The 17,137-nt window shown below is 37.4% G+C and overlaps 1 protein-coding gene across 2 annotated transcripts; it reads left to right on the top strand.

The window, feature by feature from the left end:
• Positions 1-1,431: 1,431 nt before the first annotated feature.
• On the top strand, positions 1,432-15,653 carry smarcb1b (SWI/SNF related BAF chromatin remodeling complex subunit B1b). 2 transcript variants are annotated; one of them, XR_013817965.1, is made up of 9 exons: positions 1,432-1,536; positions 2,793-2,904; positions 3,060-3,168; positions 5,190-5,327; positions 6,743-6,870; positions 7,837-8,003; positions 10,393-10,583; positions 13,664-15,087; positions 15,201-15,653. XR_013817965.1 is itself a non-coding variant. In XM_079835856.1 (9 exons), exons 1-9 carry the CDS (start codon positions 1,453-1,455, stop codon positions 15,238-15,240), a joined length of 1,101 nt encoding a protein of 366 aa, XP_079691982.1. In that variant the 5' UTR covers positions 1,437-1,452; the 3' UTR covers positions 15,241-15,653. The 2 variants fall into 2 exon arrangements, 1 of the variants encoding a protein (XP_079691982.1); XM_079835856.1 differs by having other exon boundaries at positions 1,437-1,536; positions 14,956-15,087.
• The last annotated feature ends 1,484 nt before the right edge of the window (positions 15,654-17,137 follow it).

Genomic DNA, 17,137 nt, shown 5'->3' with positions numbered 1-17,137 from the left:
ACTGCTTCAGGAAGAGTATTTCACTGTGAATCTTATTGGTAATGACTGATTGTTAACAAGCCAAAGGATAATGTGTCGTTTAATGCAGCATGTTTAATGAAAATATGTGTTTGCGTTAATGAAGCGAGTTCAGGCTGTGACCTGTGTTAATGGCTTAGATCAGTGAGTATGCCAGCTTCTATCCATCAGGGCCATGTTTCAGGTGTAAGTGCTGCAGATGTACGAGTTTCACCACCTTTTTAGGAAATACCACCACAAGAATGTAGAATGAGCAAATGCCCTCTTTCTAATGGAAATGTCATAGCTGATTACCATTTTAAAAGGTCTAATTTAAACATTTATGTCTGTACCCTTTAATTGAAAGCACATTTTCCTCCAAACTTCCCAATCTAATTAGCATAGTGACCGCATAGTCACATAACTGCAAATAAATTTTAATAATTTGGCTTTAGATTATGACTCATGAAACCCTGTGGGCTTAATAGATAATGCTGATTTAATAGTTTCTTAGTAAAGTAAATGTTTTTTTAGCAGTCTAATGCTTATTGGCCTTTCTTTTAGCTTGTTCCGTGTTTTGGCTCATATACATGCATTGGAATATATCATATTGTCCTAAGAAACTCCCATCTGCGAATCTTCAAATTAAAACCATTCAAAACCATTTTAAACAAATACGATGCATGGATCGTTTAGCCCTTTAAAAGTGTGTTAAAAGTGAATTAATTAATTGAATATTGAAGTAACACACAACTTGAGTGAAAGGTCATGACTGATTCTTAAAATGTGAGAAGCACAGGAACACTTTTCAAAAAATGTTACATTTATAAAAGCATTTTTATCATAATTAAATTAATGTCCTTTTATTGTATTTGTTCATGTTGTTCCAGCTTGAGCATGACAATGGCAAACAAACCTAAATAAAATGTATATTAAATATACAGTCTGCCAAATAACTCTCAAATTGGCTTATAAAACTCAAACTAGTGTTATTTTAGTTTTTACTTTATAGTTACCAATATTTTAAATTAGGTTAGATGTTTGTAGATTTTTGGTTTTCATGTTCTTTTTAATTTTGTATAATTTGTATAGGCTACCTAATTCCAGTAGGCTATGTGCTTTTTGTATTACTTTTAATTTTTATTTCAGTGTTAGTTTTTAGTTTGTATTTATTTCTAGATAATAATTGTAGTGCTTCAACTTAAACTTAATCATTTATAATAAATAGCCTACTGCAATATTCCGCAGAAACGTAGAATTGTCAGTACTGATTTAATGACTTTAAGTTATTATTGCTGTTTTAGGCTGTCTTCGTATTGTAACATTTCCAGTAAGCTGTCCTCCAACAGTAGGCATTTCTGCACGCCTGCAGCGTGGCGCCCCAGAGCATGAGCTCTTCCCACCTCGCCGCTTCCTTTATACGCATGCGCGTTGTCGCTCATTGTGTTCGCAAAGATGGCGTTGAGTAAAACATTTGGACAAAAACCAATAAAATTTCAACTCGAGCAAGAGGGGGATTTTTACATGATAGGTTCAGAGGTACGTTTTCTATCTCGCAGAGAATTATGCGTATGTTTACACCTGATATGCATGAATGTAGCCATTATATTAACACTAAAACATCTTCTTTGACTTGTCTTTGTTGGTTGTTGCCAGTTAAAGATGCTGATATCTGCATATCGACGTTATGAATGAATGATTAAATGACCAATAGAGCTTGCAATCATCCCCGTTTCTCTATAAAGTGAAGCACCTGCCTATCCGATCTATAAAAGTCAGATTTGAAGTGCGATATGTATTCGGGCCAGACAAGTTGGCATATAACGTTATAAATATAGCAGTTTTTCATTTAAATAACATGTTAAAGGGATAGTTCACACAGAAAGTAATTATATGATTATTTATCACATTATCACCCCGTTGTTTCAAACCTTTATGGTTTTTTTTTTCTTCATTGGAACACAAAAGGAGAGTGTAGGAACTGACAGCCTCAGTCTCCATCTATTTTCATTGTATCTGTTTTCACAATGAAACTGAATGGTGACCGAGTGTTTGGTAAAATATGAGAGCGAATAAATTATTTAAAAACTCTTTCAAAACATTACACTCTGTCACACCATTCACATGCGTTGAATTCGGAAATTCACTATTAGTATACAACTCTAGCATATCTTTCAATGGCAGCGATAGTAAGAGTAGGATGCGGTTCAGTCGTAAATGTTCAGTTTTCTGTTCTGGAAATGTATGAAAATTATACATTTCCAGAACAGAAATCTGAACATTGGATAAAGCCAGGTTCAAAATTCATGTTTCATTTTGTTAACATTATTTAAAGATTTGGAAAATTTTGGATATCTCTTTTTGATACTCAATTAAAAGAGTAAATGCTGTCAACAGCCAGAACATTTTTTTTTATCTATCTTTAGGAATAAAATGTTTTATAAACCAGCATAATGTATGAATTAACCTACTATAATATCGGTTTGTGTGTAAGTGCTTCTGAAGTGGCAATTTCTGGCTCAGTGCAGAAGAAAAAAAAAACTAATTTTAAGAATACAGCCTTTAAGGATATGTATTGAATTTGTAACTGAAATCTACAGATGCAAAGAGATAAAATGTAATAAAATAAACACTCAAATGGGTATTTTTCGGATGTCTTCTTTCCACTAGTCTGAAACAAAGTCATGTTATGGGAGTGAAATTGACCAAAATTTACCAGGGCATGAAAAAACTAAAAAAATATTCAGTGTCTTCCTTCAAACACATTTAGTATTAACTGTGTCTTTGCTTTTTAGGTTGGCAACTACCTGCGTATGTTCAGAGGCTCTCTGTATAAGCGGTACCCGTCACTATGGAGACGCCTTGCATCCGTGGAGGAGCGGAAGAAGATTGTAGCATCATCACATGGTAAGTGATTCCTTTCCCTTTGAATGATTTTTTCAGAGTCTTAGGTCCAGAAAGCACTTGTAAGCAGCACCTACCTCATAGTCTTGTAGTCCTGCTTCTGGACAGCAGTTTGTGCCGTGTTCTTTTTTTGTTAGATCATTGTTACTCCACTTTAGCCACCAGTGTGACCCTGTTGAAAGCGTCTGAATGTGAGGAGATCTTCGAGGGGAATGATGAGAAGTACAAAGCAGTGTCCATCAGCACAGAGCCTCCGGCGTATCTCAGGTGAGGAGTCTGGTGGTCCTCAGTTATTTGATGTACAGTACTAAATGGAAAACAAGAAGTAATACAAATATAATAAATACAGCATCATGTACTGGGGTTGTTTTTATTCATACACATATGGACACTTCCTGGCAGTTTTGTGAATGGATTTTTATTTTAGACCAGATTTTATCTTTGTATTCTATATAAATGATTTATATATGATATGATATATATATCAGATGTTATTTTTAATAATCCAGGGAGATTTTTGTAAGCATAGAGTCTGACCACAGCCGGTATGCTCCACGCGGATATATATACAGTGGGGAGAACAATTATTTGATACACTGCCGATTTTGCAGGTTTGCCCACTTACAAAGCATGTAGTAGTCTGTCATTTGTATCATAGGTACTCTTCAACTGTGAGAGACAGAATCTAAAACAAAATCCAGAAAATCACATTGTATGATTTTTAAGTTATTGATTTGCATGTTATTGCATGACAAGGATTTAATACATCAGAAAAGCAGAACTTAATATTTGGTACAGAAACCTTTGTTTGCAATTACACAGATCATACGTTTCCTGTAGTTCTGGACCAGGTTTGCACACACTGCAGCAGGGATTTTGGCCCACTCCTCCATACAGACCTTCTCCAGATCGTTTCCAGGTTTCTGGCCTGTCGCTGGGCAATATGGACTTTCAGCTCCCTCCAAAGATTTTCTATTGGGTTCAGGTCTGGAGACTGGCTAGGCCACTCCAGGACCTTGAGATGCTTCTTACGGAGCCACTCCTTAGTTGCCCTGGCTGTGTGTTTCGGGTCGTTGTCATGCTGGAAGACCCAGCCACGACCCATCTTCAATGCTCTTATTGAGGGAAGAAGGTTGTTGGCCAAAATCTCGCGATACATGGCCCCATCCATCCTCCCCTCGGTGCAGTCGTCCTGTCCCCTTTGCAGAAAAGCATCCACAAAGAATGATGTTTCCACCTCCATGCTTCATGGTTGGGATGGTGTTCTTGGGGTTGTACTCATCCTTCTTCTTCCTCCAAACACGGCGAGTGGAGTTTAGACCAAAAAGCTCTATTTTTGTCTCATCAGACCACATGACCATCTCCCATTCCGCCTCTGGATCATCCAGATGGTCATTGGCAAACTTCAGACGGGCCTAGACATGCGCTGGCTTGAGCAGGGGGACCTTGCATGCGCTGCAGGATTTTAATCCATGACGGCGTAGTGTGTTATTAATGTTTTTCTTTGAGACTGGTCCCAGCTCTCTTCAGGTCATTGACCAGGTCCTGCCGTGTACTTCTGGGCTGATCCCTCACCTTCCTCATGATCATTGATGCCCCACGAGGTGAGATCTTGCATGGTGCCCCAGGCCGAGGGAGATCGACCGTCATCTTGAACTTCTTCCATTTTCTAATAATTGCGCCAACAGTTGTTGCCTTCTCACCAAGCTTCTTGCCTATTTTCTTGTAGTCCATCCCAGCCTTTTGCAGGTCTACAATTTTATCCCTGATGTCCTTACGCAGCTCTCTGGTCTTGGCCATTGTGGAGAGGTTGGAGTCTGTTTGATTGAGTGTGTGGACAGGTGTCTTTTATACAGGTAATGAGTGGAGAACAGGAGGGATTCTTAACAGGTCTGTGAGTGCCGTAATTCTTACTGGTTGGTAGGTGATCAAATACTTATGTCATGCAATAAAATGCAAATAAATTATTTAAAAATCATACAAAGTGGTTTTCTGGATTTTCAGTCTCTCACAGTTGAAGTGTACCTAGGATAAAAATTACATGTATATAATATACATATACACACATATGTGCATGTCCCCCCAGAAACTGCGTTCTAAAAACTGTTTATGTATAATTATCATATATAAATAATTTATATAGAATACATAGATAAAATGTGCTCTAAAATACTTTTGAAAAAATACTAACGTGCCTAAGACTTGTATAGCTATTTGTGTACTATGTAGCCTAAAAGAACATTTTCTGTTGGATTTTCTGTTGTTGTAACTCTGTATCTGTAATTTAGGGAGCAGAAGGCAAAGAGGAACAGTCAGTGGGTGCCCACCCTACCCAACAGCTCCCACCACCTGGACGCAGTGCCATGTTCCACCACTATCAACAGAAACCGAATGGGACGTGACAAGAAAAGGACATTTCCACTATGGTAAGATGAGTAATGAGAGTTTGACAAGTTCACCCTCTGTTTATACTACCATTCATAAGCTTGGGGTATGTAAGATGTTTTTTAAATCTTAATCTTATGCTCACTAATGCTGCAATTATTTGATTAAAAAAAAGGTAATGTTGCAAGTTATTATTATTACTGCTTTTCTATTTAAATATATTTTAAAAGTGTTCAAAGCTGCAGCCATTTTTGCAGCCATTACACCAGTCTTCATTGTCACGTGAGACATGACCCTTCAAGAATCATTCTAAAATGCTGATTTTGTGTGCAAGAAACATTTCTTATCATCAATGTTGAAAACGGTTGTGAAGCTTCATATAATTATTTATTTTTCAAGATTAAAGTCTTACTGACCACAAACTTTTGATTGGTAATGTATATGCCAGCGTACTTCTAAATGTTGACAATTTTGGTTAGGGAAAACTAACCAAAATTGATGCCGTCTGCCTCCATTTGAAATATTTCAGAAGGAAATATGTCAACACAGGAAAGAAAATGAGCTCATCAAGCATTTCACAGATCTTTAAACATTTCTTAGGTTAGACCTGTCAACAATCATCAGCATGTTACTCAATCTAAATGTAATTAAGAAATGTAAAACTCTGGATAATTACTTAAGCAACTGTTGATTGTAACATGATGTTATCAGGGCAATATCAAACCAGAGGATGTTTATGAAGGAACCAAAACACATGTCGGCTATATACTTACCATGACTGAGTTGTTTTGGGTCAGCAGAAGAAGCAATAGTCCAAAACACTGGCTTGTTATTGCTAAGAGTTTCTTTCAGGTTATGTTGTTTATCGCTAACAGAATCTTTTCTGATTATGTTATGAAAAGCAAATACCCTTGATAGGCTCGTTTTTCTTTGGACATGCTGAAGTTCCTTCTTCATCACTTCCCACACGGAAAGATAACCTGATGAAGGTCCCATTTTTAAGACAAACAAAAATTAGTCAGATGCATTTGTGGTTTTAGGTCCTCGATTGACCTACATCATCTTACGCCAAGAGGAAGTCCTTTTGGGTTATTTAGCTGAATGTAATGGCCCTTGTAGTATTGTCAACATACCCTTCTGAGGACTGTGGTAAATGTCAATGGTTGGCTTTAAATGAGACCATTCAGACTGGAATGCCACCAGCCAGCTGTTGGCATAAAAAAGCAATGCTCCAATTTCATTCTGCTGTCATTACTTACAAGACAAGTATTTTAAATCTGTCACATAATCACATATGTAGGCTGTTAAACATTCAGGAATTTGTTGTGTCAGTAAAGGGCAGGACATAAAGGAAAAATGCGGGCTGTTGTTCAGAGTTTAAAAGCACATGCTGCACACATGGTGCTAATTAATTATAGATTGTGTTTATGGGTCTCTGCTTTCCTTCAATGCATAGTTTCGATGACCACGACCCGGCAGTCATCCACGAAAATGCATCCCAGGCCGAGGTCCTGGTGCCTATCCGGCTGGACATGGAGATTGATGGGCAGAAGCTCAGAGATGCCTTCACCTGGAACATGAACGGTAAGGCGGTAACAAAATACACAATCTCTTATTGAATTTTTCAGGAAGCTCACGTTTTATGCACGTTATTTTCATGACTGTTAAAGGGATAGTTCACCCATCATTTACTCACCCTCAAGTTGTTCCAAACCTGTATGAGTTTCTTTGTTCAGCTGAACACAAAATAAGATATTTTGAAGAATGTCTGTGACCAAGCAGATCCAAGCAACCATTGACTACCATAGTATTTTTCCCCTACCATGGTAGTCAATGGTTGCTTGGATCTGCTTTGTTACAAACATCCTTCAAAATATCTTATTTTGTGTTCAGCAGAACAAAGAAACTCATACAGGTTTGGAACAACTTGAGGGTAAGTAAATGATGACCGAGTTTTAATTTGTGCGTGAACTATCCCTTTAAGCATAATTTCCCCCCAAATAGTAATCACAGTAAGGTGCAAAAATGTCCTTCTCATTACTTTAATAAAGAAATTAAAAGCATTAAGTTCAGACACTATTTGTCTGTGTGTGTGTTTTAATGGTGTGAAATATTCTTACAATTGAATGTACATTTTCTTTATATTTTAGTATATTTTCAGTATCTCGTGATCCTCCAGAAATCAGTCTAATATGCTGAGTTGGTGCTCAAGAAACATTTATTATTACTTTTAATAATAAGAATAATAATAATAGTAGTATGTTGAAAACAATATTTTGTGGAAACTGATATACAATTTTTCAGGATTTTTTGATGCATAAAAATATCAGCATTTGTTTAAAATATAAATCTTCTAAAAAATGAAGTATTTTAATGGCACTTGTGATCAATTTAATGCATCTTTGCTGAATAAAAGTATTTAAAAAAAAAAAACACTTTTTAAAAAAAAAACTAACTTGTTTTGTTTTTGCTTTTCTGTTGCTGTTAAATGCAAGATCCATTCATGCTAAACACATTTAAGTGCAGAAGTGTCTGCTTTTGCATCTCCAGAGAAACTTATGACTCCAGAGATGTTTGCTGAGATCCTGTGCGATGACTTGGACCTGAATCCTCTCACCTTCGTACCTGCCATTGCCTCAGCCATTAGACAGCAGATCGAGTCCTACCCTACCGACAGCATTCTGGATGAGCAGACAGACCAGAGGGTCATCATTAAGGTGTGTTTTACAGTGGTACCCAAAAGCAAAGAAGGGTTTAATTTTGGACTTAAAGACTCTGAAAATTCTGTCATTAATTACTTACCCTCATGTCGTTCAACACCTGTAAGACCTCTGTTCATCTTCGGAACACAAATGCAGATATTTTAGTTGAAATCCGATGGCTCAGAAAGGCCTCCATTGGCACAATGTACTGTACACTCTCAAGACCCATAAAAGGTACTAAAGACGTTGTTACAAAGTCCATATCACTACAGTGGTTCTACAATAACTTTATAATGCGACGAGAATAGTTTTTGTGCGCAAATAAAACCTAAATAACGACTTATATAGTGATGCCCGAATTCAAAACACGGCATCATGAAGCTTCGAAGTGTTATGAATCAGTGAGTCGATTCAGCGGTTTGGATCGCCAAAGTCACGTATTTCTGCAGTCTGGCGGTTTGACATGCGATCCGAATCATGATTCGACTCACTGATTCATCACGCTTCGAAGCTTCATGATGCCGTGTTTTAAAATCGGTCATCACTATATAAGTCGTTATTTAGTTTTTTTTGCGCACAAAAACTATTCTCGTCGCGTTATAAAGTTATTGTAGAACCACTGTAGTGAGATGGACTTTGTATCAACGTCTTTAGGACCTTTTATGGGTCTTGAGAGTGTACAGTGCATTGTGCCGATGGAGGCCTTTCTGAGCCATCGGATTTCAACTAAAATGTCTTCATTTGTGTTCCAAAGATGAACGGAGGTCTTACGGGGGTCGAACGACCTGAGGGTAAGTAATTAAAGGTCCTGTTCTTTGTGATCCAATTTTTCAAACTTTAGTTAGTGTGTAATGTTGCTGTTAGAGCATAAATAATACCTGTAAAATTATAAAGCTCAACGTTCAATGCCAAGCGAGATATTTTATTTAACAGAAGTTCCCTTTCAAAGCCTACAGCGAACGGCCGGTTTGTACTACATCCCTGTACTTCCTGCTTTAATGACGTCAATTTGAACAGTTTGTTGACTAACCTCCGCCCACAAGAATATGCAAAAAAAGGGGCGTGGTCTTGTTGCTCTCCCACGTGGAGAAGAGGAAGTGTTGCGTTTGTAGAGTGTGTTTGTCACCGTGTCGTCGAGATGCTGTTATTTTCATCCCGGGTCTGATTCCGGCTCAAATTGATACGGTAATATTGACATGTTTACAATAACATTGAGCGCATGCATCTCCCCGTTATGGTAAGAGGCATGACCTTTCCGGGCAACGTGCTCTAAGCTGCTGTCGAATCACAACACGGGAACCGCTGGCACAATCAGAACTCGTTACGTATTTCTGAAGGAGGGACTTCATAGAACAAGGAAATCATCAGGCCGTTTTTAGGACAGTGAAAACAGCGGTACACAGATAAGTAAATTGTGTGAGAAATACTGTGTTTTTTTACACGCGAAACATGAACACATGTTATATTGCACACTGTAAACAGAATCAAAGCTTCAAAAACACAGGAAAAACGGGACCATCATTTCATTTTTGGGTGAACTAACCCTTAAATTCATTTAGCTGATCAAGGCCTGATTAATATTTGTCTCTTTGTGGCCGTGTTCACACAGCAGAAGAATATGATTGTCAGTCCTGTATTTGAGTTCTTAATACAGTTACGTTCACACACAGTTTGGTTATTTACGGGAGGGACAAACGAATTCTATAACCAAATTCTCACCTGTAAATTTCCAGGATCCACAACCCCATTCTCGGAAAAACTGCACTGTGTGAACGGAACAAGACTGGACAACTAGTTGTCTGTCACGTCATACAGTGCGAGAGTGCCGCTCAGCGCTGCACAAACGCCTGTCTACCGTTCGTGTGTGCTTTCGCTTTTGGTAACTTACAGCGATGGAGATATGAGCTCTGTGTCATCTGAAGGTTTTAGATCCAGTCACTGTTCTCCACCAGAGCTACTCCTGCCAAATGCTCCACTCTTCAATAGGGTTGCACAGACTAGTTGACTTAATGCCATGCCATGACGCTTTAAGCTTGACATCGACTAGTCGCTGATCATGGCCTACAGAGGTAGGCGCAACAGGATAAGAAACCTTTGAAGTCCACTTTTACGCTCCGTTTCCAAACAGTTAAAATGAAAAATAAATGCATGCTCAGAGAGGGCTCCACAAGATATGTTTGATTATACCATCTGGATGTTCAAAATTGATCGGGAGAATGCACATTTTAAACAGCTTATTGTACAGGTTAGTTAATCGCCGTTCTAAACTAATGCGTGCTGCATTGTAGCGCACATTGTAAACACGGTTGTAACAGTGAACTAACAGTGTGAATGTAGCCAATGCTGAAAACAGGCCAATCATAATGCATGTTAATTCCATTGCTGACCTGCATTGTGCTTTCAGCTAAACATTCATGTGGGGAACATCTCTCTGGTGGACCAGTTCGAATGGGACATGTCAGAGAAAGAGAACTCGCCAGAAACGTTTGCTTTGAAGCTCTGCTCTGAGCTGGGCCTCGGAGGAGAGTTCGTCACCACCATCGCCTACAGCATCCGCGGACAGCTCAGCTGGCACCAGAGGACGTACGCCTTCAGGTGGGCAACACGCATGCACTTCCAGTACTGGCCTGTGGGTTAATGCTCAAGTTCAAGTTGTTATTTTGCTTTCTCATATACACAAGCAGAAAAGGTGTTTAAAAATTATAGTAGTATGGACGGTAGTCCATAAATTATGTAGTTTCATGTTTTTTTTTTATGCACAAGCCTCTCTAGAAACACTGGATTCCCCAAGGAGTCATTTTAGGACAGTTTCTTGTTTTCAAAATCTCTGCTTGCTGACATGATCCCCAAACTCATTTATAAACCGTACAGTTAGTTTAAAGGAACACTCGCTGTGGTTTCCCTCTGTGGCTCACTGTTGAGACATGATTTGTTCTTTAGTATTTATACAGCCGCTTCACTGTCATAAGGCGGAGAATGAATTATTTCCCTAGCCTGTAATATTGCCTTGGAATTTAACCAAGAATCAGTAGGTATTTTGTAAACAGACTGAGAACCTATTCAGTTTTCACAGAAATATAAAAAAAACTATGCATGCCTTTAAAATGATCCAACTTCTTTGAGTGTAGGTTTCTTTTCTTTTTTCACTCGCCACAAAAACCCATTTACCAATGAGAAAGATGCTTATATGGGTTATTTGTCTGGAATGGCATTATAATCACTGTCAAGCAAGGAGCTATAAATCTCATAGCAGCCACAAACAAGTGGAGTGAAAAGACATGATATGGCATTTTCAAGTAATAAGAAATTAATCAGTAGTAATAAATGTTTAAATAAACGTATTAAATAAAATGTATTTTTTTTAATACATTTTATTCATGCAATAAATTGAAATTGAAAGTGACAAAGAAATGTTACATGATTTATCTTAAATTGAACTATTGAATGTTCTGTTCATCAAAGGATCCTGAAAATAATATATAACAGTTTTCTAGAAACATATTAAGTAGCAACATTAAAGGGGGGGTGAAACACTCAGTTTCAGTCAATCTTGTGTAAATCTTGAGTACCTATATAGAGTAGTATTGCATCCTTCATATCTTCGAAAAGTCTTTAGTTTTATCATATTTATAAAAGAAATATACGCTGTACTGAGTCTTTCCAAAAAAAACAGAGCGGCTGGAGGCGTGTCGTGTGGGCGGAGCTAAACAGCCACGATCGTGCGCAGCTATTGCATTGAGAGCGTCTGAAAGCTGTGACATCCTTAAACATGGAAAAGAAAACCTTATCTTAAATAAACCATGACTATCAATCAGATTCAACCACACATAAATGATCCAGAATCTGATCCAGAGGCTGAAATTGAACAGGAGCAGCAGCAGCAACGACTACAGCAGGACGTCTCTATGTGGTATGCACTGTAACGTTAACTGTATATATTTGCTTAGCGGCTTGTCATGCGTGAGTTTTACAACATTTGTGTGTGTTTACTCATGGTTTATGAGGACTTAAAATTAGCAGTAGCAAGCGGAACAGTTTTGTACGTCATGTTTACTTGAGGTGCACTTACACGCCGATAGCTAACAAATCAAAGACATTTGAAGCAGTTTTACCTTTAGCCTTCTTCCAATGCACGACCGTGAACCTTAATCGCTGGGACCACTCCATCTTTCAGCGTTAGACGAGTCACAAATCCGGAGTTGACCCGGGCCTTGTTTATAAAACGATCGTCACCGAAATGCAGGGAACAAACAAAATCACTTGCACAACTCCGTTGCTGCTCCGGAAAAACAAACTCCATCCACTGTCCCATTAACGCTGGGTTCTTTGGGAAAATGAAAACAGGGTTGTCTTGCCCTGACAACCAAAAACACACTTCTTTGGTGACATTGTTGATTTCGTGAAGCCTTGTGACTGCAGCGCAGCCGGCTTCCCTAAAGCTCGCTCTGGTCACACGCACGCGCCCTTACGGGAGAAGAGCCTGTACGGCCCGTACAAGGACATTCCGCTCTTGCTGACATCAGATACCCATACTCGAAAAAAACTTTCCAAAACTGGAAGGAGTATTTTTGCCACAGAAATACTCCTTAAAACGTCCAACTTATTTTAAAAACCTTTGTCCATGTTTAGCATGGGAATCCTGGTCTTTAACAGTGTAAAAAACTCAGTAAGCATGAAACAGCTTTTCACCCCCCCTTTTAAGTGTTTTCATCATTTATAAAAAATAAAAAATAAAAATTATATCAGCATATTAGAATGCTTTTTGAAGGATCATGTGCCACTGAAACCTGATGCTGAAAATTCAGGAATAAATTACATTACAAAATACATTAAAATAGAAAAAAGCTATTTTTAAATTGTAATAATATTTCACAATATTGCTGTTTTACTATATGTTTGATCCAATAAATGTAGCCATAAGAGGAGACTTTCAAAACTCTTGATTTTTGGGACGGTAGCATATGTCTCACATATATAGTGTTCTTGCATGTAATATTTACATTGATATCTGTGTTTGTTTGTGCTGTACTGTATTGTTTGACCTGTATCTGTATATCCCATGCGTCTGTAGAGATGTCTGGGGCCTGATTCCATTTTAAACAATGATTTACTGTGTTATAAGGTCGTATGAAGTGGATTTTCCAATATGTGGTCATATACACACAAACACGCATGGCATGTCTTGTTTACGCCACTAAATTGAGACCATCTTTAATGCGGTCTGGGCCATCCACTGGTTCTTTACTATCTCATTTATTTGTCCGACAGCAAGCAGACAACCGTTCAAGCATTGTGCCTTCTCTTTATTGTGCCCTGAAGTAGTCTTATGTTTCTCTTTCCTCCGTTAGTTATAAAGTAACTTCATTTTCTCCCTGCAGTACAGCCTACATTGATTTTTGCTTCCATAATGATTCATAATTCAGTTGCTTTTCTCTTGCATGGCTTGCAACCTCACCTTTGCCTTTTAGTGGTTGGGATTTGTGGGGGTTAGCATTAAATTTTCGCCCATGAGATCATGCTGTCTGTAGATCATAGGTGAAAATGACACATTGTTTGCTTTGTGCTTCAGTTAACATGTTACAAGATTGAGTTTTTGTGATTAACTTCATTGCTTTTTGTTTTTGCTTTGCTATAACCTTCTAATTGTTTGCTTCTCCCACTGTCTGTTCCAATAGGTCTGATTTCAGGTCAATATACTTCAAAATTTCTTGATCTTCTCTCCCTCTTACCCCCACGTTTCATACCCCGGGAAGCTGAGTACTTTCATCTTACTTCATGTATTTTTTGAATATCTTTGCAGGACTTGTCCCTGTATATGCCTAATGCAGTTTTCCTCCTAAAAATGACATAGTATAAACCTAGTGATACTAGAACAGACAGTGGTTTTGTGACTGCTCTGTTTGACCCCTGCATGTGCTGCCATAGCATGGCTTTTGATTTCTGTATGATGGTTAGAAGTAAATCGTATATAAAAGTTTTTGATCGGTAAGATTTGTAATGTTTTTAGAAGAAGTCTCTTATGCTCACCAAGGCTGCATGTATTTGATTAAAAATAAAAAATAAACTGTAATATAACTTTTCTATCTGAAAATGTATTTTTATGTGATGCAAAGCTGAATTTTCAGCATCATTACTCCAGTCTTAAGTGTCACATGATCCTTCAGAAATCATTCTAATATGATGATTTGCTGCTCGAGAAACATTTGATCATTATCAATGTTGAAAACAAATTAATTTTTTCAGGATTTTTTGATGAATAGAAAGTTCAAAAGAACAGCATTTATTTTAAATAGAATCTTTTGTAACATTATAAAAGTCTTTCTTTACTGTCACTTTTGATCAATTTAATGCATCCTTGCTGAATAAATGTATTTAATTTCTTTAAGTTCTTTCCCCCCCAAAAAAAGAATTATTACTGAGCCAAAACTTTTGAACGGTAGTACAATGTTGCTAAATAATTCACCAAAGAATCCTAAAAAAAAAACAATAATAATTATTTACACAACTGTTTTCTACATTGATAGTGATCAAATGCTTCTTGAGCAGCAAATCATCATATTAGAATGATTTCTGAAGGATCATGTGACACTGAAGACTGGAGTAGTGATGCCGAATATTCAGCTTTGCATCAAATAAATAAATTACATTTTAAAATATATTCAAATAGAAAAGGATATTTTACATTTTAATAATATTTCACAATATTACTGTTTTGTTTTCTATTTTAATCAAATAAATGCAGCCTTGGTGAGCATAAGGGACTTCTTCTAAAAACATTACAAATCTTACAGATCAAAAACTGTTGAACGACAGTGTATATAAATAGTTTTTCTTAAGTTTAATAGATATTTCTATATAGCATTCATCACCTTTGTGCCTCAGTGGTCATCAATGAAGCATCATTGGTCTTCCATGATGTTTAAGTCATGCTGTCCACTTCTGACTCCATCTGGCTCGTTTCCCGTAGTGAGAACCCATTACCGACGGTGGAGATTGCCATTCGGAACACAGGTGATGCCGACCAGTGGTGCCCTCTGCTGGAGACCCTGACAGACGCGGAGATGGAGAAGAAGATCAGAGACCAGGACAGAAACACAAGGTGAGAAAAAATTGACCGTGCCTACTAAACTCCATTTTATTTATTTATTTTACAGACATTTTATTTATACTGAATTCATAAATTTCACCTAAATACTATTCCTTGTTTCACAGGCGTATGCGACGGCTTGCAAACACCGCCCCTGCCTGGTAAAGACAGGACGTTACTGATGCTGCCACTCGATAAGCTCACAGTCTCTCGACGGGCCTCAGGGTTGCTGGAGGCCTTTGCACAGATCCACACAGCTCTAGATAACATTCCTCCAGCCTTCTGACCTCCTCAACTCACACAGCATTACACACTTTCTTAATACCAGGCCTTTAACTTCTGATCCTGCATCAGCCAGGCTTTACAGTGCTCATGGAGGCTGTTCGGGACACCTCATTAGAATGCCTGTCGTTGCCGTTTCTCTGGTCTCCAGTTATAGAGACTTCTGTGTAGTCTGGTTGTAAGAACAGGACATTGTTGAGAACGTTTGATTGAGTATTGTTTTTCGTTAAGGGTGCTAATGCATACTATAAACTTGACTTGCTTTTTTTAAAAAATAAAGACAATGGCAAATTGTATTCTTATGATTCTCTGTGTATATATGTAGATAAATATATTATTTTTATTATTAAATACAGTGATCTCACATTCATGGAAAACCTCTAAATAATTATAAAAATAATAAAAAAATTAAAAAAATATTTTAATTAAATGTTAATAATATAATACTTATTATTTCCAGGAATCATGAAAATTAATAAAATCTTAATTTTATTTTAATTTATATAGTGAATGTTTTTTTATATACCATGCAGTCTTGCACTTTGCGTCATACCGATTCCTTGCTTAAAAGCTGTGGGAAATATAAATTGATCTTGGTTTATATTGGTATGCTTAAAAAAAGTTTCAGCAGTCATTTAAAGGGATAGTTCACCCAAAAATGAAAATCATCATTTACTCACCCTCAAGTTGTTCCAAATCTGTATACATTTCTTTGTTTTGCTGAACACAAAGGAAGATATTTGGAAAAATGTTTGTGACCAAGCAGATCTCGCTCCCCATTGACTACCATAGTAGGAAAACAAATACAAATACAAATAACAAAAATTGGTGAACTATCCCTTTAACTTATGTTTAAATGTTCTGTTGTATGCATATCTCATTCTATGCATCAGCTGGGCCTAAAATCTGTTCTCCTAACCAGATACGTCATGCACAAAGGACCGCTTGCTTCAGTTTCCAAAGCATTCTTTTGAAATGTGAGATGATGTGTCTTTAATGTGTATGGAAACTGGAAGCAGTTCAATCAAAACCCAGAAAGCCCTCATTAGCCGATGCCTGTGATAGATTATGCATTCCCATAACCCTGTGCAAATCTATCACAGCACATGCAATTGGTGGTTCTATAAAAAGTAATGGAAATAAATACAATAGAGTTCCAACCACCTTGACCTTTGCTGTGCGCTTAAGTAAGAATCAATGACATTCTATTCTTGATAAAAGTTCATGAAGCTTTTCAAGCAAGCTCTAAAATGCAATAGTAAACAATAGGTCTATTTCAGACTTTTACTGTATATATTCTTTGTGTTCCCTGAATATTTGATACCTATAAAATCGATGTAAATGGTTCATACTGATGCAAGGTGATTTTCCAGATCATGTGCTACTCCATTATTATGATGTTTTTCTTTCTTGCAATTGACCACTAAAACCAAAGCACAAGCATCTCTGTGACTGTGACGGGATTTTATGCGTGACTAAAGTATAACAAGAAAACTCTATTATAGGCTAATAGGCTTCTGAAGTAACTTGACTGGGAACAGACACAGCATTTCTGTATTAGTCAAACTTAATTTAAACAGTTGACTAAAGATTCTACCTGTAAACGAACTAGTTAATGGCATGGGTTGTAAATAATTGCTGCCATTTTCCTTTTATTTACATTGCAGCTTTGACAAATATCACCTTGTAAGTTTGAAGAAGGTGAATTTCATGTGCAATAATCAAGAGGCGTATCCTTGCTAATTGCTAATCTGATAGTCAAGTTAGCTTGTACCTGACC

The sequence above is a fragment of the Gobio gobio genome (genome assembly GCF_949357685.1).
Source record: "Gobio gobio genome assembly, chromosome: 14".
Taxonomy (NCBI): Eukaryota; Metazoa; Chordata; class Actinopteri; order Cypriniformes; family Gobionidae; genus Gobio; species Gobio gobio.
The sequence above is the reverse complement of the archived record's forward strand: the minus strand, read 5'-3'. Positions and strand labels throughout refer to the sequence as shown.